Source organism: Mixophyes fleayi, chromosome 6 (assembly GCF_038048845.1).
Source record: "Mixophyes fleayi isolate aMixFle1 chromosome 6, aMixFle1.hap1, whole genome shotgun sequence".
NCBI classification, from domain to species: domain Eukaryota; kingdom Metazoa; phylum Chordata; class Amphibia; order Anura; family Limnodynastidae; genus Mixophyes; species Mixophyes fleayi.
Window position 1 is genome coordinate 4,159,506 of NC_134407.1, and position 25,226 is coordinate 4,184,731.

The 25,226-nt window shown below is 46.4% G+C and overlaps 1 protein-coding gene across 1 annotated transcript in view; it reads left to right on the forward strand.

The window, feature by feature from the left end:
• The window catches only part of CCDC186 (coiled-coil domain containing 186), a 51,396-nt gene that overhangs the window by 14,216 nt on the left and 11,954 nt on the right, over positions 1-25,226 (forward strand). The window contains exons 4-13 of the mRNA XM_075215634.1: positions 7,509-7,637; positions 8,134-8,346; positions 9,506-9,625; positions 11,760-11,864; positions 14,192-14,290; positions 14,821-14,907; positions 17,705-17,847; positions 20,838-21,093; positions 21,980-22,169; positions 24,696-24,776. Of these exons, the coding sequence (XP_075071735.1) occupies positions 7,509-7,637; positions 8,134-8,346; positions 9,506-9,625; positions 11,760-11,864; positions 14,192-14,290; positions 14,821-14,907; positions 17,705-17,847; positions 20,838-21,093; positions 21,980-22,169; positions 24,696-24,776 (1,423 nt within the window). The remainder of the gene's footprint in view (positions 1-7,508; positions 7,638-8,133; positions 8,347-9,505; positions 9,626-11,759; positions 11,865-14,191; positions 14,291-14,820; positions 14,908-17,704; positions 17,848-20,837; positions 21,094-21,979; positions 22,170-24,695; positions 24,777-25,226) is intronic.

The window sequence follows — 25,226 nt, forward strand, 5'->3', positions numbered from 1 at the left end:
TTGCACCTCTGAGGTGTATCTAAAGGAAATGTCAGATCAGTCTCAGTCTCTCAGACCTGGGGAGCAGGTTGGCTGCCTCCTGAGAGACACTGAAAATGGTGACCAATCAGCTCTATATTTTGTATGTGTGTGGGACACAAGGTCCTTCACAGAAGAGAGGGTGTTCCTCTGTGAATAGTTTGTGCCAGACAAGCAAGTTGTTTATTTTGAAATTTTCTTTTCTCTGCTTAATAACTGTCTGAGGTCAGTTGTACCAAAAACCATGAATTTGGGTGACTTCTGTACACTACCCTCTACCCCAGGAGGTGGCACCTGTTACCCTGACCCGGTCACAAAATATATCGGTGTGTGCGTATTATGTATAAACACACAAACATAATTACAGCTTTTACTGTGCAATAAACATTCCAGTTCTGTACTAGCTCCCAGTTGTGAATGGATTTGTCACATGTGATCAGGGTCACACATTAAGCTGTGTGGAAGGAGACCTGTTGCCCTGTACACACCCGTCACCTGTCCTCACCTCACCAGCTTCATTACCACTAAGCAAATATGTAATATACCTTCATATGAGAAGGGACACTCCCAATAATACATTTAATCTAGTGCTAAATGGTGAATTGGTGCAGCCAAAATATAATGGATTCCTTAATATAATCTCCTGCTCAGCTGGTAATGGCATCGGTGCAGGAATGGGGGGGGGGTGCTTAGTGCTGGTAACAGCGTCGGTGCAGGATGGGGGATGCTTAGTGCTGGTAACAGCGTCGGTGCAGGATGGGGGATGCTTAGTGCTGGTAACAGCGTCGGTGCAGGATGGGGGATGCTTAGTGCTGGTAACTGCGTCGGTGCAGTATGGGGGGGTGCTTAGTGCTGGTAACAGCGTATGTGGAGGATGGGGGATGCTTAGTGCTGGTAACAGCGTCGGTGCAGGATGGGGGATGCTTAGTGCTGGTAACAGCGTCGGTGCAGGATGGGGGATGCTTAGTGCTGGTAACAGCGTCGGTGCAGGATGGGGGGGTGCTTAGTGCTGGTAACAGCGTCGGTGCAGTATGGGGGGGTGCTTAGTGCTGGTAACAGCGTATGTGGAGGATGGGGGATGCTTAGTGCTGGTAACAGCGTCGGTGCAGGATGGGGGATGCTTAGTGCTGGTAACAGCGTCGGTGCAGGATGGGGGATGCTTAGTTCTGGTAACTGCGTCGGTGCAGGATGGGGGGGGTGCTTAGTGCTGGTAACAGCGTCGGTGCAGTATGGGGGGGTGCTTAGTGCTGGTAACAGCGTCGGTGCAGTATGGGGGGGTGCTTAGTGCTGGTAACAGCGTATGTGCAGGATGGGGGGGGGTGCTTAGTGCTGGTAACAGCGTATGTGCAGGATCGGGGGGGGTGCTTAGTTCTGGTTGCAGCGTCGGTGTAGGATGGGGGGTGCTTAGTTCTGCTAACAGCGTCGGTGCAGGATGGGGGATGCTTAGTTCTGGTAACAGCGTCTGTGCAGGATGGGGGGGGTGCTTAGTGCTGGTTACAGCGTCGGTGCAGGAATGGGGGGGTGCTTAGTGCTATTAACAGCATCGGTGCAGGATGGGGGGTGCTTAGTGCTGGTAACAGCGTCGGTGCAGGAATGGGGGGGTGCTTAGTGCTGGTAACAGCGTCGGTGCAGGATGGGGGGAGTGCTTAGTGCTGGTAACAGCGTCGGTGCAGTTATGGTGGGGTGCTTAGTGCTGGTAACAGCGTATGTGCAGTATGGGGGGGGTGCTTAGTGCTGGTAACAGCGTCGGTGCAGGATGGGGGATGCTTAGTGCTGGTAACAGCGTATGTGCAGGATGGGGGATGCTTAGTGCTGGTAACAGCGTCGGTGCAGGATGGGGGATGCTTAGTGCTGGTAACAGCGTAGGTGCAGGATGGGGATGCTTAGTTCTGGTAACTGCGTCGGTGCAGGATGGGGGGGGTGCTTAGTGCTGGTAACAGCGTCGGTGCAGTATGGGGGGGGTGCTTAGTGCTGGTAACAGCGTATGTGCAGGATGGGGGGGGGGGTGCTTAGTGCTGGTAACAGCGTCGGTGCAGGATGGGGGATGCTTAGTTCTGGTAACAGCGTCGGTGCAGGATGGGGGATGCTTAGTGCTGGTAACAGCGTCGGTGCAGGAATGGGGGGGGGTGCTTAGTGCTAGTAACAGCATCGGTGCAGGATGGGGGGGGGTGCTTAGTGCTGGTAACAGCGTCGGTGCAGGAATGGGGGGGGGGGTGCTTAGTGCTGGTAACAGCGTAGGTGCAGGATGGGGGATGCTTAGTTCTGGTAACAGCGTCGGTGCAGGATGGGGGATGCTTAGTTCTGGTAACAGCGTCGGTGCAGGATGGGGGGGTGCTTAGTGCTGGTAACAGCGTCGGTGCAGGATGGGGGGGGTGCTTAGTGCTGGTAACAGCGTCGGTGCAGGATGGGGGATGCTTAGTGCTGGGTAACAGCGAGGGGATGCTTAGTGCTGGTAACAGCGTAGGTGCAGGATGGGGGATGCTTAGTTCTGGTAACAGCGTCGGTGCAGGATGGGGGGGGGTGCTTAGTGCTGGTTAACAGCGTCGGTGCAGGATGGGGGGGGTGCTTAGTGCTGGTAACAGCGTCGGTGCACGATGGGGGGGGTGCTTAGTGCTGGTAACAGCGTCGGTGCACGATGGGGGGGTGCTTAGTGTCTGGTAACAGCGTCGGTGCACGATGGGGGGTGTGCTTAGTGCTGGTAACAGCATCGGTGCAGGATTGGGGGGGGGTGCTTAGTTCTGGTAACAGCGTCGGTGCAGCAGGATGGGGGATGCTTAGTTCTGGTAACAGCGTCGGTGCAGGATGGGGGGATGCTTAGTTCTGGTAACAGCGTCGGTGCAGGATGGGGGGATGCTTAGTTTCTGGTAACAGCGTCGGTGCAGGGATGGGGGATGCTTAGTTCTGGTAACAGCGTCGGTGCAGGATGGGGGGGAGGGGGGGTGCTTAGTGCTGGTAACAGCGTCGTTGCAGGATGGGGGGAGGGGGTGCTTAGTGCTGGTAACAGCGTCGTTGCAGGATGGGGGGGAGGGGGGTGCTTAGTGCTGGGTAACAGCGTCGTGTGCAGGATGGGGGGGGGTGGCTTAGTGCTGGGTAACAGCGTCGGTGCAGGATGGGGGATGCTTAGTTCTGGTAACAGCGTCGGTGCAGGGATGGGGGGGTGCTTAGTTCTGGGTAACAGCGTAGGTGCAGGATGGGGGATGCTTAGTTCTGGTAACAGCGTAGGTGCAGGATTGGGGTGGTGCTTAGTTCTGGTAACAGCGTCGGTGCAGAATGGGGGGATGCTTAGTTCTGAGTAACAGCGTCGGTGCTGGATAGGGGGGGGGTGCTTAGTTCTGGTAACAGCGTCGGTGCAGGATGGGGGATGCTTAGTGCTGGTAACAGCGTCGGTGCAGGAATGGGGGGGGTGCTTAGTGCTAGTAACAGCATCGGTGCAGGATGGGGGGGGGGTGCTTAGTGCTGGTAACAGCGTCGGTGCAGGAATGGGGGGGGTGCTTAGTGCTGGTAACAGCGTAGGTGCACGGAATGGGGGGGGTGCTTAGTTCTGGTAACAGCGGTCGGTGCAGGATGGGGGATGCTTAGTTCTGGTAACAGCGTCGGTGCAGGATGGGGGATGCTTAGTTCTGGTAACAGCGTCGGTGCAGGATGGGGGATGCTTAGTTCTGGTAACAGCGTCGGTGCAGGATGGGGGATGCTTAGTTCTGGTAACAGCGTTCGGTGCAGGATGGGGGGAGGGGGGTGCTTAGTGCTGGTAACAGCGTCGTTGCAGGATGGGGGGAGGGGGTGCTTAGTGCTGGTAACAGCGTCGTTGCAGGATGGGGGGAGGGGGGGTGCTTAGTGCTGGGTAACAGCGTCGGTGCAGGATGGGGGGGGTGCTTAGTGCTGGTAACAGCGTCGGTGCAGGATGGGGGGATGCTTAGTTCTGGTAACAGCGTCGGTGCAGGATGGGGGGGGTGCTTAGTTCTGGTAACAGCGTAGGTGCAGGATGGGGGATGCTTAGTTCTGGTAACAGCGTAGGTGCAGGATTGGGGGTGGTGCTTAGTTCTGGTAACAGCGTCGGTGCATGAATGGGGGATGCTTAGTTCTGGTAACAGCGTCGGTGCTGGATAGGGGGGGGTGCTTAGTTCTGGTAACAGCGTCGGTGCAGGATGGGGGGATGCTTAGTGCTGGGTAACAGCGTCGGTGCAGGAATGGGGGGGGGTGCTTAGTGCTAGTAACAGCATCGGTGCAGGATGGGGGGGGGGTGCTTAGTGCTGGTAACAGCGTCGGTGCAGGAATGGGGGGGGTGGTGCTTAGTGCTGGTAACAGCGTAGGTGCAGGAATGGGGGGGGGGGGGTGCTTAGTGCTGGTAACAGCGTAGGTGCAGGATGGGGGATGCTTAGTTCTGGTACAGCGTCGGTGCAGGATGGGGGATGCTTAGTTCTGGTAACAGCGTCGGTGCAGGATGGGGGGGTGCTTAGTGCTGGTAACAGCGTCGGTGCAGGATGGGGGGATGCTTAGTGCTGGGTAACAGCGTAGGTGCAGGATGGGGGATGCTTAGTTCTGGTAACAGCGTCGGTGCAAGGATGGGGGGGGGTGCTTAGTGCTGGTAACAGCGTCTGTGCAGGATGGGGGGGTGCTTAGTGCTGGTAACAGCGTCGGTGCACGATGGGGGGGGTGCTTAGTGCTGGTAACAGCGTCGGTGCACGATGGGGGGGTGCTAGTGCTGGGTAACAGCGTCGGGTGCACGATGGGGGGGGTGCTTAGTGCTGGTAACAGCGTCGGTGCAGGATTGGGGGGGGGGTGCTTAGTTCTGGTAACAGCGTCGGTGCAGGATGGGGGGATGCTTTAGTTCTGGTAACAGCGTCGGTGCAGGATGGGGGATGCTTAGTTCTGGTAACAGCGTCGGTGCAGGATGGGGGGAGGGGTGTGCTTAGTGCTGGTAACAGCGTCGTTGCAGGATGGGGGGGAGGGGGTGCTTAGTTCTGGTAACAGCGTCGGTGCAGGATGGGGGGGGTGCTTAGTTCTGGTAACAGCGTCGGTGCAGGATGGGGGGATGCTTAGTTCTGGTAACAGCGTCGGTGCAGGATGGGGGATGCTTAGTTCTGGTAACAGCGTAGGTGCAGGATTGGGGTGGTGCTTAGTTCTGGTAACAGCGTCGGTGCAGAATGGGGGATGCTTAGTTCTGGTAACAGCGTCGGTGCAGGATGGGGGGGGTGCTTAGTTCTGGTAACAGCGTCGGTGCAGGATGGGGGATGCTTAGTTCTGGTAACAGCGTCGGTGCAGGATGGGGGATGCTTAGTTCTGGTAACAGCGTCGGTGCAGGATGGGGGGGGGGTGCTTAGTTCTGGTAACAGCGTCGGTGCAGGATGGGGGGGGTGCTTAGTTCTGGTAACAGCGTCGGTGCAGGATGGGGGGTGCTTAGTTCTGGTAACAGCGTCGGTGCAGGATGGGGGATGCTTAGTTCTGGTAACAGCGTCGGTGCAGGATGGGGGGGGTGCTTAGTTCTGGTAACAGCGTCGGTGCAGGATGGGGGATGCTTAGTTTCTGGTAACAGCGTCGGTGCAGGATGGGGGGTGCTTAGTTTCTGGTAACAGCGTCGGTGCAGGATGGGGGGGGGTGCTTAGTGCTGGTAACAGCGTATGTGCAGGATTGGGGGGGGTGCTTAGTTTCTGGTAACAGCGTTGGTGCAGGATGAGGGGTGCTTAGTGCTGGTAACAGCGTCGGTGCAGGATGGGGGGGGGGTGCTTAGTGCTGGTAACAGCGTCGGTGCAGGATGGGGGATGCTTAGTTCTGGTAACAGCGTAGGTGCAGGATAGGGGGGGTGCTTAGTTCTGGTAACAGCGTCGGTGCAGGATGGGGGGGGGTGCTTAGTTCTGAGTAACAGCGTCGGTGCAGGATGGGGGATGCTTAGTTCTGGTAACAGCATCGGTGCAGGATGGGGGGGGGGTGCTTAGTGCTGGTAACAGCGTATGTGCAGGATTGGGGGGGGGGGTGCTTAGTTCTGGTAACAGCGTCGGTGCAGGATGGGGGGATGCTTAGTTCTGGTAAACCATGTTACAATGCAAGGGGAACAAATTTACTTATTTTTTTTGCAACGAAAATTCTGGCTGTTTTTTCATGTAGCGCACAAATACTTTATAGCTTTATTTTTACACTGAAATTAAACTTGATCTAGGACATGTCTACCCCAACTATAAATCTGTCCCCACATTTTAAATTTACCTCCCCCCTCCTATGCAACATGGTCTTACCAAGGTGCAAAAGTGCTCCTTACTCAAAATCAGGCCCCTGATATTCGTGATCTAGTACAAGTGTTACCAGATTTAGTCTGTAATGAGTTTACATATAGAAGAGATGGATAGTAAGCTGCAATTACTGATAACGCTGCGATCTGACCGGGTGACGGATTAACTTGTAGCTCTACAACTGTAATTATCCTGTACGGCTTCCCCAGCTGCTCCTCATTTAATTCAATAGTAAAAACGTGGTTCTATAAATAAACACATGTTGGTATTATAGAGATGATTGCTTCCTGATATGTTGTTAGGTGCTCAGTGCGTACCAGTGTCTAAGTGGTGCTTCTCTGTAACAGTGTATCATACAGTTTGTAAGCTTGTTATTTTACAGACGTCCCATATACTGCCCCTCAGGATAGGAGATGTGACATCTATAATCTTACATGTTTCTAAATATCTACACTATTGTCCCTCATCAGGAATCGGATATCATGAATACTGGTTGAAGCTGGGCCCCCAGTTACACCCATTATAGAATAGTGTAGACTTTACATGTGTAATAAGGTTGCACATTCCAAGCTTTCTGCTTCCCACGTCACCAGGCCTTTATTTAGGTCAAGTTCTCGTGTTTTCTGTGACACACCTTCTACTGTTATATGAAAATCACTTAACTTCAAAGCTTAATTCTCACAGAGCAGAGATCAAAGTCACACATTCCTGCCTGGTAACCCAGAGGTATATGTGTGTGTATATATACATACATACATACATACATACATACATACATACATACATACATATATATATATACATATATACATACATACATACATACATACATACCTGCTGCTTGCACCGGTAGGTTATAAATCCCCCATCCCCCGCACTGCTTGCACCGGACCCCAGAACATTGAACACTGAGAAGAACGATTTGTCTGTGCTGATTACAGCTACTTCTGTATCTGGCGCGTTCTGTGGTCCAGTGAGAACAGACAGTGTTCCTCTCGCTATATGCATGGGAACGCCTCCCGCGCAGTTATACATCTAGGGCCTGATTTATTAAGGAACGTAAAGTCAACTTAAATTGTGGTTTTTAAAAAAGAAAAAAAAAAGAATGTGAGTAAAATGCAAGTAGGTAAATCTGTATTCAACAAGATACGTCTGTAGTCTAAGTACACGCCGTATGCTGGCAGACACAACACACTGAAGGATAGGTATATAAAGTCCCATTAGATGATTTTCGATGAGTGTAACCTTTGTCCCTTGTTGTTCCAGCTGGAGGGAAGGATTGAAGAATTCAATCGAGAGTTCAAAGCTTTAAAAGACAAACTAATTGCACAAGATGCAGCTGCCAAAAACACCATTCAGCAGCTTCACAAAGAGATGTCCTTCAGGACGGAGCAGGTAACGGTGCTGTATGTGACCCTGTGTGGTGTAGTGGTAGTGCAGAGAGATGTCCATCAGGTGGGACGGAGGGATGGGGGGGGGGTTACTTACTGTACAGAGACCAGATATAACAAATGAAAGATAAATACGCTGAAGTCAAACAGGCGCACCTACAGTACAATCAGAAAGGCAGCCTATAGCATAATCAAACAAGGTCACACCAATTCCTAAAAAGGCATATAACTAATAGAAAGGAGATATGCTGACAGGCGCCAATCAAACAGGAATAGGTGGATGACTATGTAAATCAGTCCCTTCTACTTCAAGACTCTAGTAGCTATTAAATAGATAGGGCGAATTCCCATGGAGCTATCGAACAACTCCACCCTGATGAATAGAGCGAATATATAGCATAAACAATTCTCAATATATAGCTCAAATAGCTGTTATCATATCTCTATTAGTTAGAGACCAGATATAGTACATCACTGATACAATGTTGTACTCCATTTAGGCAACTAAAAAGTGTGAGGAAGCGCGACAAGAGAAGGAGACGATGGTCATGAAGTACGTGAGGGGGGAGAAGGAATCTCTGGATCTTCGGAAGGAGAAGGAAGTTCTGGAGAGGAAGCTGAGAGAGGCCAACAAGGAGATTGAGAAGAACAGCGCGAGGATCAAACTTCTAACTCAGGAAAAGGGGCGATTACATCAGCTGCACGAGTCCAAGGTGGGCGAGAAGTAAAATACACGGGCGTAAATAAATGTCTTTGTACTATGCATTATGTCCTCCGATGCTCCATAACTGTATTACCCGTGCCTGACCCCGTATCGCAATTATATTTATTTAATTCCTGCTCAGCCTCATTCACATGTGACCTATATATGTGATAATTATGTTATTTATATAACTCCTACATATTAGGGGGTGTTATATTCCTTATATTACACACAAGAACCCCTCCTGCGGCTGGACGGGGGGGTATCGCGCCCAGTAACTGATGATGTCAAGGGTGTCGCACCCAGGAATATATCCGTCCCATACACCCCGGAGGTGGGAGAGAAAGCTGCTTATTCACACCATATGGCGGGCTAACAAGGAAATCGGCGTCTTGGAGCGACGGATTCACTTTAAAATATATATATATAGGAAAAATGGAGGCAATGCGCTAAAACAAATGGTTTCTCTTACGCTCCTGTATGGTTTGGTTTCGCAGTCCTCCCACATCCCTCTATAGGTCATGTTATATAGATTTCCCCAAACTAGAGTAAATGGTATACAAATGGATTAATTCACCTTTGTATGACGAGGTAAATCCTGAAAACATGACCTGCAAATTGGTCCAGTATATGTTGAAGTTTTATGGAAGAATTAATAAAGATTGGCTGTAATAAATGTCAGTTATACCAATAATTGTGTAGAGAGAATCCTCAGAGGAAAAATAATCCTCCACAATGCAGTCAGAGGATGTGAAGTGGACTTTGTATTTTTTGTATTTTTATATATGGAATTTTTAAGGTTCCTGTTATTTTTTTGATTTCAGTTTGTACAAACAATCTGATATTTATTTTTTCCCAATAAATGTTAAACCTATAAGGTGTGTGTAGTTGGCACAATATAATATGTATTGTACTATAACTGTACATTGTACCCTCTGAATTTTGGGGTGCAGGATTTTCCCCGTTGCTATTAAATGATATGTATTGAAATTTAGTTGCTGTGATCGTTCCCTTGTAATAAGTCTATTAACATAATGACTGTATTTATATGCACGATACATTGTGACTTGATTGATATCTCTTGTAGTGAATCCTGTATTGACCTGTCTCTGGTGAGGGCACGATAGTTTCCTATTTATGTGACAGGTTATTTTCTCATCTCATCTCAGGAAAGTGAAACCAGTCGGCAGAGCCGTGAAATTGAGAAACTTAAAGAAGAAGTCAATTCATTCGCCATAAAAGTAAAGTGGGCCCATAACAAGCTGAAATCTGAGCTGGACTCACATAAGGTCAGTGGAGGGATTGGAGTATATATAATATTATGTCTGGGACTTATATAATATGTGAGAGATGAATCCATCTTGGGTGGTCTCTACACCAGGAATCGGAGCAGAGGGGTGGACGGCTGACTGATCCCTGTCTGGAGTGTGCGGATTGATATTTTGATGTCGTATTCTGAGTCAGGAAGTTTCTGGTTGTTGTGTTTTGTGTACACTGGGTAATAACCGCCATGAAGTCTATCAGATCTGGTAAATAAAGATAAACGTGTTTAGTCTCCTTGAGATATTGTCTCTACAAATTGATCTAATAACCCCCCTGAGAACCAGTGCAGGTTAATGACATCCCCAGGATACAAGTCCGCAAAAACATGCTTCTGGCAGTGTGTGTTTATCCTGAGAGACGTAGATAAGTGATATTGGGATGTAAGGACCACATACGTGTAATTCCAACATGTGAACTTCCCGCTGGCATCTGTTACAGGCATTAAGGGGACTCAAAAAAATCAAGGTATCATCTGAGCCTGGGAAAGTTGTGTTTTTTTTGGGTTTTTTTTGTTAGTTTATTTTTGTATTATAATTTACTTTACTTAACTCCATCCCAAACTACGTTTTTATTTTTGGCTGCAAATAGCTTCTCAATAGGTATACAGTTCTTTTTTTCTAAATAAAAATCCATATAACAAACCTACCATATGTAGTTTATATTGAACTTCATTATATTTAACTTAATCCATACCTCCCAACTTACTAAATCAGGACACGATAACCCTGCCCCTGATTTGCCCAATCTCCATCCCATCCAAAACGTGCCCGCATCAGGACAAAACCCTGCCCACTTCTGTGTAAGCTCCACCCCTTTTGAGGTCAACCAGTTAGGACTGTCCTGCTGAAATAAGGACAGTTGGAGAAGGGGGGGGGGGGTGTGTATGCTTAATCATATTTATTCTGGTTGAACCTTTCAGTGGGGACCTTTGTGCTGAGATATTGATTTATTACACGCTACTTGTTACTTGCATGAGACACCCCCCCCCCCCACCCCCTGTAAGGACAGTGATTGGGCAGATTAGCACCATTGAGCGTTGCTGGTGATTAACAGATTCCAGCTTCCGCCTCTGTTTTTTTCTGTGTCTTTTGAGGTTTGCAGGGGATTGAACAGTGGTTTTGCCATGTTGGGGGAGTGGAGATATTTAAATTCGGTTAAAGATAGCTGCTTCTGGACTCGCCCCTCTTTTTTCGTGTCCCTTAAAACCAGGAGCTACAAGCCGTAAAGGCGATGATTAAACATCATATGTTGCAAGTTTAGAACATGTAGATTTTCTGTGAAGAATACCTCTCCGATATACTCTAATTTTTCCAAACGTTAAAGCCCCCATGTTACCATCTCACCTCTGGAAGGAGGAGGATCGGAGCCAGTAATTAGTGATTATTTTGCTGGTTATAGATTTCCCCTATCCCAGATGCGTACTTTATCAGAGCGGTGTAGTTTCTTCTGTACAGCGCTACAGAATTAGAGGCGCTATATAAATAGCTGCCAGATTGTAAATCGTTTTTCTCTTTGAATAATATAGAATTATTCAATTTTTCTCACTGTCTCCTGAAAATCTACTACTCTATAGAGGTGACATTATTACCACGATTTAAGTGGTCTAAATATTTATCTGAAATAACTGACGACGTGTTCCAGAAATGAGTAACATTTGTTTGTGTATACGTATATATGTAGCAAATAGTGTTTGCATTCCTATTGTTTGTTTATTTGTGAATCCTACGTGAGTAACCCATGTTACATAATATCCCTCTGAATTTATAACCAATCCGCCGTCAGGATAAGGAGTGTATACTGACGCTTTTATTAGTACATTTCAGGTTAGTAACTTTGTCTCACAGTTGTTTGCACCATTGGATATTTAGTAGTTGATCTCGGTTCTATATAAAAGCCTTTACGTTTCTCCTGTAACGTTTTAATTGACCGTGATATACAAAACAGGGAGGATGGTATTTTTAACAGCTTGCAAATATAGTATTGGTGCTACTTCCCATGTTATCTTAAATGCTGTAGAATTATGTGGGTCATATTTTACTTGGTACAGATTATTGACACTTTATTATTACAAAATAAATGTATTGTGTTCTTCATCCACAGGAAACCAAAGACAAACTGCGAGACACTACGTCCAAACTAAACCAAGCTAAAGAAGAAGCCGACCAAATCCGAAGGAATTGTCAGGAAATGATTAAAACATATCAGGTACCCGCAGAGCCGTAGCTTAGAATTCTAGCGCCTAGGGCGAGAAAGACAAATGCCTCAATTTTAACAAAATTAACCTAAAATATTCCTAAATTGCGCCCCTCTCCAGCGGTCGCCCCTGTCGCACAGCCTTAGTTATAGCCCTGGGCACCTGCTGTCCACCTCCCACACTGCCCTGTATCGTATCCTCCTTCTGTATGGCTGGCACCCGCTGTCCACCTCCCACACTGCCCTGTATCGTATCCTCCTTCTGTATGGCTGGCACTCGCTGTCCACCCCCCACACTGCCCTGTATCCTCCTTCTGTATGGCTGGCACCCGCTGTCCACCTCCCACACTGCCCTGTAACGTATCCTCCTTCTGTATGGCTGGCACTCGCTGTCCACCCCCCACACTGCCCTGTATCCTCCTTCTGTATGGCTGGCACCCGCTGTCCACCCCCCACACTGCCCTGTATCCTCCTTCTGTATGGCTGGCACCCGCTGTCCACCCCCCACACTGCCCTGTATCCTCCTTCTGTATGGCTGGCACCCGCTGTCCACCCCCCACACTGCCCTGTATCCTCCTTCTGTATGGCTGGCACCCGCTGTCCACCTCCCACACTGCCCTGTATCCTCCTTCTGTATGGCTGGCACCCGCTGTCCACCTCCCACACTGCCCTGTATCCTCCTTCTGTATGACTGGCACCCGCTATCCACCTCCCACACTGCCCTGTATCCTCCTTCTGTATGACTGGCACCCGCTGTCCACCTCCCACACTGCCCTGTATCGTATCCTCCTTCTGTATGGCTGGCACCCGCTGTCCACCCCCCACACTGCCCTGTATCCTCCTTCTGTATGGCTGGCACCCGCTGTCCACCCCCCACACTGCCCTGTATCCTCCTTCTGTATGGCTGGCACCCGCTGTCCACCTCCCACACTGCCCTGTATCCTCCTTCTGTATGGCTGGCACCCGCTGTCCACCTCCCACACTGCCCTGTATCCTCCTTCTGTATGGCTGGCACCCGCTGTCCACCTCCCACACTGCCCTGTATCCTCCTTCTGTATGACTGGCACCCGCTATCCACCTCCCACACTGCCCTGTATCCTCCTTCTGTATGACTGGCACCCGCTGTCCACCTCCCACACTGCCCTGTATCGTATCCTCCTTCTGTATGGCTGGCACCCGCTGTCCACCCCCCACACTGCCCTGTATCCTCCTTCTGTATGGCTGGCACCCGCTGTCCACCTCCCACACTGCCCTGTATCCTCCTTCTGTATGGCTGGTACCCGCTGTCCACCTCCCACACTGCCCTGTATCCTCCTTCTGTATGGCTGGTACCTGGTGTAACCTAACAAGTTAGGAAAGAGATTCTGTGAGCGCTGTGGAAATTACCGCTGAAACAAGGCATTCACAGTCACATTGTATGAGCCGCGGCTTGTCCGGTCCGGATTGTAAGATCATAGAAAGGAAACAATTGCTGCAGGGTCCATTATCCTCGTATTTATTTTAAAACAGATGTTTGAGAGAGACATGTTATGGGTATTAAAGCTGCACCATGTAACAGAATGTTATATTTTACATCCAATGTCTGCGTTTGTAAAGCATGAAAACAAATAGGTAGTTTGCAGGCTGGTGTCATGTTTGTGTCAATGGAAGTGGATTTTAAGGCTGAACTCTTATGAACCATGTTGGAAAAACTTTGAAGCCAAGAAGTGCTGCATGAGGATGTGTTTATTCTCTACAGCGACGATCCAGCTCCACGCCATGTTAACTGCTGCCAAGAGATGAAACGCTCTGGATGGTTTTTATACATCAAAGAACAGTGTAAAACTTTTCATCTTGTGTCCTTTAAATCAGCGTGAAAAATACTATGAAATATTGAGGAGTTTTTCACAGTCATTTAAATGCAGAATAAAAATTGCTTGTGTATGATCCGGATTGCCCCAAAAATTGGGCAGATGTAATTACTGAAACTGTACCAAATTTTGTCTAGAACTGAAAGCGGAAGCAGCTCAGGGATTTTTTTCCTACTTTTTTTTTTTTCCCTACTGACTGGTGAACGTTTGACTGGCTTTATTACTAGTGGTCAGTAAATTTACTGTTTGGTTGATCATTCTGCCAATAGCATGCAGATTTGGGTCCGGGGTTGATTTTTGCTTATCAGTTTGGTAGGTAGTGATTTGTGTTTTTCAACTTCCCCCAATATCCCCTATTCCAGTCCCCACCTCAGTACCGTTGCAGAGTTCTGTAGTGAAACTATGTAACGACCGAGCTAGACGCTGATTAGAGGTGTGGACGGAGTCGTTGATGAAATGTCACATAAGATATGACTTATCTTTCACCAGGAGTCAGAGGAAATTAAATCTAATGAACTGGATGCAAAGCTCCGCGTCACCAAGGTCGAGTTAGAGAAACAAAAGCAGGAGAAAACGGACCATCTAGAGGTAGTTATAACCATTTATTTATACAGTGCAGGGCCGGTGGAAGGGTTGTGGGGTGTCCCTGCTTCGCAGAATGCTCCCCATGTGTGGAGCCGACAAGGAGCGACTGTGCTGCCTGTGACTTCCACGTATTATTCAGTGGCTCAGTGGTTAGCACTTCTGCCTCACAGCATTGGGGTGATGAATTCCATTCCAGACCATGGCCTTTTTCAGGAGTTTGTATGTTCTCCCCGTGTTTGCGTGTGTTTCCTCCAGGTGAGCACCCGGTTTCCTCCCACACTTCAAAAACATACTGGTAGGTTAATTGGCTGCTATTAAATTGACCCGAATCTGTCCCCGTCTGTGTGTGTGTGTGTGTGTGTATGTTAGGGGATTTAGACTGTAAGCTCCAATGGGGCAGGGACTGATGTGAGTGAGTTCTCTGTACAGCGCTGCGGAATTAGTGGCGCTATATAAATAGATGATGATGTATCTTCTGAAGGCTGCTTGCTCTGTAACTAATTATAGCCGTATTTATTTCATCTGACCCTGAGGTTCATCAAGCTAAAATGAAGGAACTGGGGGACCTGAAGAGAACGTTTACAGAAGGCATGGATGAACTGCGGACACTGCGTACCAAGGTAATTCTCTCCTTCGCCCATATACCTGTTAGTGTCTGACCTCACACCATTGTCCTACACTGCTCACCTGATGAGTGTTCACTTGTAAAGCTGAGTTCTGTCTGTGACTTTCTATGCTAATGTGGATGTTATAAACAGTGCTATTTATGTATATTGTGAGCTAATGGGACCGTGGTTACCGTCTTCTGTGATAGACGACTGCACTTCAGACAGACCAGCCAAGGATATCACACCAGTCAGTTGTTTTGGTTTCACTAGCCACAGCTAATTTTATTTTCCAGTCAAAAAACAAAAAACATCCTTGCCTGTCTGACACTAACTAAACATACAGGAACACCCTCTCTCAAGTGAGGGACCTTGTGTCCCACACGCATACAAAAATACAAGACTTGCTGGTCACTGTTTGCTGTGTCTCTCCCCAGACTGTGAGAGACAGAGGAAATTGCCTAGCAGCTTTTTTGTCATCACCTTGCAGGTGCAGCTCCTGATTAGTCCGTTGTGTGAACACAAATTTATAAAACTTAGAAACTAACCATGATTGTGGTAACGATGCTTATAATATAGTTATCTCAAAAACAGGTGAACTAGTTAATCATATTGTGACAGGATGGACCGCCTCTGCCACCCTTTCTGTTGTTGCTGGGAACCAGCTGGGCTTACTGTGCCACCGTTACCTTTCTTTATTCCAATTGCGCCCTCTAACTGCATTAGGAGGGACTGACAATGCTGCCATTAGACTCCTTAACTGGACTCCTTAACGGGATCCAGAACCGCGTTCCTTCTGGGTAACTCGCTGCTAGTGTACCCCCTCGCTGGGCACCTGGGCTGGTACCCATGACCTCTTGCCTTCAGATCAGGGTTGCTGCGTATAGATCCCCCCTGGCCTATCACACTGGCCAGAGCTGCTGGGTAGCGGGCAGAGCGGTGGTACCAGCAAGCTGGGTCCAAACCTCAGAACAGCTGGAATCGGATTATATTTGGGTCTATTCTGTAGGTTACAGGAATTTACAGCAGGTTAGTAGACATCAAATCAGGTTCTTGAAGCAAAAGATGGTTTATTAGCGCAAGTAGTCCTAACAAGGACAATTCAAACGCCAGTCTGTGGTACTAGCGATCTTTCCAGAGATATAGATGGTACAATAATGATACATTTCAATACAAACCAGTGCTGTTTTATTCCGTTTTGGACACCGCCTAGCAGGCAGCCCCTGAACTCTTTGCAGGCCCCAAGAAGTCTGCATTATTTTTAGTATAGGGATGCAATATATTTATCAAAACATGGATTTACCTGCAACGGAAAGTTAACAAAATTTACACTAATCTGCTATATCCCAAAACTTTCTGTGTGCATTATTCGGACAGGATCTGAGATGCAGGATACAAGGTCTAATTAACATGAGGGACTTTCTTTAGAAAAGTTATACACATCCAATCATGACATCCTGTCTCAGACGTTACGAACCAATACCTCAGAAATGAATGCATTTCCTATACAAAATGCCACATGATATAATAAAATAAGTACAGTTACAATGATCTAAATAAGCGCCCTGTTTCCTTATAAATAACTCATTGTATAAATTTATTTAAAGTGATCCAGTCATACATATGTTACTAATTATAGTAAATATATTGTGTAATGAACCCACTACTGTGAAATATAACAATGTTAGATGATGATACAGTGTCGCAGGGCGAGTGCTTCTATGCAGTGTGTAACTCTAGGGTGACTTGTAATATCCATGTAGGGTGTGTGCTGTTCCTTGTTTCCTTAGATTGTAGTTTTTAAAATAAAATGTTGGTGTTTTTAGTACCCATTTTATTAAATTGTTTTCTTTTTTTTGTTGGTGTTTGTTAAGGTATTTTCTACATGTTTCTTACACTCAAAAACGTGTATGTTTAATTAATCATGATTATTTTTCTTTCTCTTCTCTCCTATTATTCCCTGTATCCCAAAGTCCTCAGCCTGATAGTTTAACAAACAATAAGAAACAAAAACACAGCACTTGTGATCTCGTCAATTAAATCATGTTTTGTTGCACTGAATTTGTAAGATGTATTTAAGTATGTTCTGGTGACCTTGTATCCGTTTATTAGCCAATCAGATCATTGAATGTTCACAGGAGCACATTGTATTTCAGTAGATGAGAGTGATGCTATTGTCAGAGACGGTGACCTGTCTTCTCATGTGATGTCAGTGAGGACAGGGCTGCATGTGACAGGGGCAGTGACATGATGTGAGGAGAGGAATGGAGGCAGCAGGAAGTCACAGACTGAGAGTTATATAGTGGAAGGAGCAGGGTCCCCAGCAGCACGGAGTATATCAGGAGATCAGTGATGTGTTAGTGAGGACAGGGCTGCATGTGACACGGACAGTGACATGATGTGAGAAGGGGAATGGAGGCAGCAGGAAGCAACAGACTGAGAGTTATATAGTGGAAGGAGCAGGGTCCTCAGCAGCACAGAGTAGTTATTTGAGGCTCCTGTCTGAGTGATGCAAGAAGATTGTGGTGTCAAATGTGCCTTTATATGGAACGAAGTTCCTGGGGATTCCAGTGATGGGGATTTTAGTTGTCGTGTTTACAAATGTTCATGTAATGGACAAATAGGGGTCAGTAATTCCTTACCTGAGATCAGTAATCGCTTTTACTGATGGATCTGGTGAATTTAAGCCCGTGTTAAGATACTACATTCCTACACTAGTAATAGTCTGAGAACATATAAACCAAGTCGGAGTGTGCAGAGAACACGCAGCGCCTGTAACGTGTCGCTCACCAGCGTGTCCTCTATCACTCAGGTAAAATGTCTGGAAGCCGAGCGTCTGAGGACAGAGGAGGAATTGTCCAAGTACAAAGAGCTGATTAACCGGCAGAAGACAGAGATCCAGAACCTGCAGGACAGAGTGAAAGTGGTAGAGCAGCAGGAGGAGCGTCATCAGAGGTACCTGGGGGGAGGGGGTGCTCCGTTCTATCTAACTGTTTAACCCTTCCGCTACCGGGGGCCCGTGCCAAGATTGTACTGCAGGAGACCCCGTCATTTCTTGGCTTCTGGACACTACAATGGTTTTGGATGGAGTCAATTATTACAATTGTATAGATCTAGAGAACAGAAAGAAGAGGCGTCTCCTAGTGCAGTGTTGCCTTCTTTTCTGGTCTTATATTTAAAGAAAATCATGTACCATAGGAATTTTTCTTTTTTAGATTTTAAATTCCTGGCTGAACACACGAGATAACGAGCTGCTATCTGCAAATAAGGGAGCGCTTTTCAAAGAAACTATTTTATGGACTACTTTTATGTAAACATACATACTAGTTGAATTTAAGTGCCATTGGCTTGTATATTTGTGTTTAGTAATAAATAATATAGAAATCCAAGGAGAGGGGGAGAGGTTTTACGGAGTAATAAATCAGACTTTCCGTTAATTAGACATATTCTTAATTTATTGGCATTGTAGTGAGAACAGTTTAGATCTTCCAGTGATTCAAACAAACCAAAATATCCCCCTAATGTTGTTCTGCAACCTGTAACTTTTGCAGGGATATTGAATATCTGTAATTGGGTGTTGGGTTTATATTTTGGGCCATGGAATATTATGTTTTTGTTTTACTTTTATGCACAGTTGCAGATTTGTTGTCGTTCCTGATCAGCTTCTGATATATCCCAATTAAAGCTAGATCGGGGTCCACTGTCTCTCTGGCCCATAATTCTCTGTGGTTTGAGGTAATTAAGGTCTAAACCTGTCTAATTACCCATCATCCCACATATCCAGGTCCCTGATGCCCTAAAATGGTAAGTCTGAATATTTTCCTATATAATTTATCTTCATTTCCTTTATCTGGTAGTGTTGGGTGGAAGTTATGATCTGGGCATCTTCAGGTGACCTCATTGTCCCAGTTTGTAATTTACCAATGATGTAAGCCCTCAGGTTAGTGATGTAAAGGACCCAGATGTGAGAAAAGTGATTTTTCCCCGTCTGCTTTTACATGTAAAGTTGTGCTGGGTAATACATGTTGTCATGAACACGCTCCCAGCTCCCGTGACTTTGGGGTGTTTGCTGTATGAGGTCACACATAATTCCAGCCCGTAGTCTCTCTCTACTTATTACACAGGTTATAGACCTACTGAATCGCCCCCAAACACAGCGCTCTCACACCCCCACACACCAGGTTTGCCACCACCTATTGAATACGGGTAACAGGACCCCGATATACTGTTCCATACTGGCACACAAGGCTTCTAGTTACCCACAGGTTGGCAAAGCCCACATCAGCAATCAAAGGGTTAACTCGTGACACCTCCAGACTGTTACACAAATGTAAATGCAAGCACAAACTAGGCTTGTTAGTCAAATGTATTAACAAATCACACACTGGCATTCAAAGGGGTAAACTTGGTCGAGCTATATTCTTCTTAACAGGCTACTGGATTCGTTAGAGCATCAAGGACACAACTTACTAAATTTATAGATTTGATATACAAAGGTACAGGGCATACAGATATAAACAAAAAATGTAATAAACAATTGACATAACATACACAAGCAAAACAGTTTAAAATAAAAGGGGTTACATTCAGAGTATAACTTACATGAGTTGTATAATCTGTGCCTGGGGAAATTAGCTAGGAAGATGGACAGCTTATCAATGTGGATTGATTTTCCCAAAAGACAAATAATGACAATTTGTTGTAACTGGTCACAGCTTTTTAAAGACACCTTTACACCTCCTGGGGTTAGTGGTCTGTGGCACTTTTTTCTATCACTATTTGCATGTTGCCTGATTTACTACCCAATTCTACTATGTGACCTAACTTTTCTGTGAATCTGCTACAGATGACACTGCTATCTCCTAACACCGGGATGTGCAGAGCCACCTAATAAACACACAACAGACCCTCTGACTTAACATTTTACACTTTAGTAGCTCAATTATCAATGGATTCATTTAATATACCGTATTTACACTCCAGTTATGATTTAGGACTTATTCTCCACAATTATGTGATGGGTTAACCCTTATAAATAACTGTAAGTTCTCTATGTTCCCGACACATGTTATAAAATATTATGTTATAACGGAAGTGTGGCATGATCCTATATACAGGTGGGGGGGTGATCTATTTCATATCAGAATATTTAGTACCGGAGAAATGCGGGGACAGTGCACACTTACCGATCATCCTAGAGCATTGACAGATGTACGTCCCGTTTCACTTTGGGAAGTGTTCCTGTGCAAACGCACCAGACAACCATTTGTGGACTTATGTGCCGAGTGTGGGATAGGCACAAACCAAACAGTTACAGTCAATATTCTGCTATTGCTAAAATACATTTCAGTTGAGCCTCATTTTTGTGGTGAATAAGAGTAAGGGGACATTGGTACTTATGTCACACTTGTGCTGTCAGATGTTTTTATTACACTGGTATTTCTGTTCATAAAATTGTGCTTTCTCTGCTCAGTGTCCCAGAGAAGAGGATAAGAAGTGCTAGTAATTATCGGTATAGAGGGAAGAAAACTCTGCGGCCCCTGCTAACCGCTAAATGCCACTTAAATATGCACTCTCTCCATTTACAACACTGAACCTTGTTCATGCATGTGGTCACATGGGGGCGCCTAGCCTGCATTAAGATAGTAGTACTAAAGCGATAACTGTTAGATCTCATGTAATCTGGTCACCCATGTGAGTAGTTACATTGGAGCATAATCATGTGACTCTATGCGGCCTGTGGGGTCCAAGCTCTGCGCGGTCTGCGGCGTGCAAGCTCTGCGCATCAGAAGGAGATGTTGGAATCTTTTACTGTATAATATTTACTACACCTTGGTTTACACATTACATAACACTCCTGTCCTTTGTATGTTTAGGACTATTGGTCGGTGTTTACAGAGGTCTGTGCATTGTAATAAAATTCTGAAATTGTTCTCTCTCTCCAGAGACAGACAAGAAATTCAGAGCTTGCAGGATGAAGCGAGCAGTCTGAACTCCGTCATCTCTGACCTGCAGAGGGACATAGAAGGCAGCAGGACGCGGGAGTCCGAGCTCCTGGGATTTACGGAGAAGCTCACCAGTAAGAATGCCCAGATCCAGTCTGAGAGCAACTCTCTACAGGCTCAGCTGGACAAACTGACGTATAGCGAGAGCGAGCTCCGCAGCCAACTGGAACAGCTCCGGAACACCAACACTGAGCTGGTAGGAGCTGTCGGATCTCTTATGCACTATACTCCTACCATCCTTTCTCCTGTGGTCAGCGACGTGCTTAGGGTTGTCTCTACCCAAGGCTCTATAAAAATTATCCTGTACCCTCCGTGTTTATACCCCTCTCCCCAACCCCTCCTGTATTCTGTTTATTGGGTAAAATAGAATAGATAAGAAAAGCAAATTGCAAGGAAAAAAAAGTTTATAGCGTTAACATAAACTACAGTCTGGGGTGAGGTATGACACACTGGGTAGAGTAACCTGTAGCCAATCGGAGCACAAGCAAATTAAGTGCAGCACAATGTATTTAAGTTTGAAGAGGGAAGGGCTACACCAGTACATCAGTCTAAACATTCACAGCTCAGTGTAGGGATTTAGATTTTGGATACCTCCCCCGCATTTTCGTATCCAACTTCTATATAGATGCTGCCCGATGTCCTGAGGTTCATCATCATCACCATTTATTCATATAGCGCCACTGATTTTGCAGCGCTGTACAGAGAACTCACTCACATCAGTCCCTGCCCCATTGGAGCTTACAGTCTAAATTCTCTAATACACACACACACACACACACACACACACACACACACACACACACACACACACACACACAGAGAGACTAGGGTCAATTTTTGGTAGCAGCCAGTTGACCTACCAGTATGTTTTTTGGAGTGTGGGAGGAAACCGGAGCACCCGGAGGAAACCCATGCAAACACAGGGAGAACATACAAACTCCACACAGATAAGGCCATGGTTGGGAATTGAACTCATGACCCCAGCGCTGTGAGGCAGACGTGCTAACCACTGAGCCACCGTGCTGCCCAGCCAGAGGTTGGATGAAATCTTCGCTGTAGACTCACAGCTTCTGTTATTACAGGAAGACAGATTATCCGTGGAGCGGGCGAAGAGGCAGCAGGAGGTTCAGTATCTGCAGACGGAGTTAGACGGTCAGCGGGCGCTCGTGGCCTCATTAAATACACGGATAGAGGAGCTGAACGATGATCTGACCACACAGAAAAGGAAACACGCTGTCAATCTGAAGGATCTCACCAAGCAACTCCAACAAGGTAAAGGAAATAAGAATACACTAGTTTGGGGGAGAAACGTGTTGGGTAACACTGATACTATTCTGCTATAAGTACACTTGTTCTTGTGTTTATGAAAGAAGCTTTTTTGAACTACCAATGTTATGAACAGTCATTTTTTTATGTATGTGTATACCGCTGGAGATTATTATTTCGGTTTTGACTTTCGGCTCCTGATTAAATATTACGTTGTGGAGCTGTGAGGAACGAATAGATTCTAAAACTTTTCCATATTTGATCTTTATTGTGCGGGAATCGTTTCTCTGTCACTGTTATGCGGAAGTGTTCGGTCCAAATAGTCCAGGTCATGGTAACTACAGTGCAGTCTGGTTGTTGCTGTATATTGCTCTAACGTCTGCTTCAGATCGACCTAACGCATTATCCTTCTATGCCTCAGCATTGCCAATATTGTACAGGCTCTTTGTTACCACAAATACTTTGCTATTGGATTCTATCCCTCCGGCACTTTAGTATGGCCTAATATGCTGAGATTATTGAATGTTAGAGTATATCACAATGATGTAAGGACTCTGTACCAGCTTATTCATATTTAATTGAAGGATATGTCCTATCTGACCTGATGGACATCTTCAAGTTGGGACTTTCATCATATTACAAGATATTCATCTTTGTGATAGTCTTTTCTATATGCTGATTTATTATATTACTAAATATTTTTTTATGTCAAGTAGTGTGGTATATTGTTTTGTTTTAATGTTTGATTTCAAATATTGTGTTTATAAATCAATATTATCTTAATTTCTTTAAGTGTGATATTTGGTTGCCAATATACACTACGTAGCCACAAGTATGCGGATCCCCTCTAATTAGTGTGTGTGCCAATGTCAGCCACAGCCATTAACAGGTGCATACATCCGTGCCATCTCCATAGTCGCACATTAGTAACATTCAGCTGTCCTAGGTCAGTGGCACTGCCATAGGATGCCAGCTCTCCAACAAGTCAGTTTGTGAAGTCTCTGCCCTGTTGGAGCTGCCCGCTACTGTAAGTGCTGTTATTGTGGAGTGATAACATCTAGGAAACAACAGCTCAGCCGCGAAGTGATAGGTTGCACAAGGTGGCAGAACGCGACCGCTGAGCACTGAAGCGCGTAGTGTGTGAAACTCGTCTGACATAAGTTGCTACACTTACTGCCGCCTCTGGAGCAATGTCGGCACAAGAACTGTTAGTCAGGAGCTTCATAGATCGGGTTTCCATGGCCGAGTAGCTGCATTCATGCCTCAGATCACCATGTACAATGCCAGAATTCACCTGGAGTGGTGTAAAGCACACCGGGCTCTGGATCTATCTATCTATAGTGGTGTACAGCACACCGCCACTGGGCTCTGGATCTATCTATATCATATCTATCTATAGTGGTGTAAAGCACACCGGGCTCTGGATCTATCTATCTATAATGGTGTAAAGCACACCGGGCTCTGCATCTATCTATATCATATCTATCTTTCTATAGTGGTGTAATGCACACTGGGCTCTGGATTTATCTATCTATAATGGTGTACAGCACACCGGGCTCTGGATCTATCTATATCATATCTATCTATCTATCTATAGTGGTGTACAGCACACCACCACTGGGCTCTGGATCTATCTATATCATATCTATCTATAGTGGTGTACAGCACACCGGGCTCTGGATCTATCTATATCATATCTATCTATCTATCTATAGTGGTGTACAGCACACCACCACTGGGCTCTGGATCTATCTATATCATATCTATCTATAGTGGTGTAATGCACACCGGGCTCTGGATCTATCTATATCATATCTATCTAGAGTGGTGTACAGCACACCGGGCTCTGGATCTATCTATATATATCTATCTATAGTGGTGTACAGCACACCGGGCTCTGGATCTATCTATATATATCTATCTATAGTGGTGTACAGCACACCGGGCTCTGGATCTATCTATATCATATCTATCTATAGTGGTGTAAAGCACACCGTGCGCTTCTAGCTATGTGGCCGCAGTTTGGCGAAGGCCCTTTCCTGTATCAGTATGACACTGCCCCGTGCACAAAGCCAGGTCCAACAAGAAATGGGTTACTGAGTTTGCTTTGGAAGAACGAGACTGAGCCACACGGATCCCTGACCTCACCCCCATCATACACCTTTGGGATGAATAGGAACAAGCCAAGGCCTTGTCGCTCATCATCAGTGCCCAACCTCATTAATGCTCCTGTGACTGAATGGATGCGTATCCAGCATAGATGTTCCAAAATCTAGTGGACACCTTCCCAGAAGAGTGGGAGCAGCAAAGGGGGGACCAGCTCCATATTAATGTCCATGGTATAGGAATGAGGTGATCGGGTGTCCACATACTTCTGCCCATGTTCCGCACTGGACTTTCCTGATCTGTTCTATACCGGTGTTACTGGCTTCATAGTGTTTATGAAACAGAGTAAACTATTCCAACTTGTTATAAAAAGCTAAATTGCTCACAAAGTGTTTGATTTCTTTCTGTTTTATTCTCATTTTGCAGCACGGAAGAAAATGGAACAGATGGAGAATGGGAACTATGAGAAAGAAGTCGGCAGTATCGGGAGCCGGTCCAGTTCCTCCGGTAAGAAAGGGGAGTTCTCAGTTTCTGTTTCACCCCTGCCTAATACAGACTCTTCTTTAAGGGTCTCTTACAGTACAGTCAGCATTATAATATAATGTTACTTGTAGTATGACGAGTGTACCTATCATATCTGCCTCTGTGCTGTCCCCTCGCTGTCCCTAGACCGCTGGTTGTCAGATAGACAGGAAAAGTTTTCGTTGTCCCTCCATAGCGTCACACATAAGACACAGAGGCATCATATGCCCGGCTATTGTAATATCATTAACTCGTGATGCATGTATAGTGGGAGGGGCATCGACAACCACAACTGCCTGTTTGTAGTGGTCACATTGTAGTAAGCAACCTATCTACAGGCTGGGGCCTGGTGGTTATAGTGCGTTGTCAGCCATATTTCTTCAATGTTGGGGACCTGTGCAGAATTATACTCCTGCTTCACAAGCTCTCTCCGCC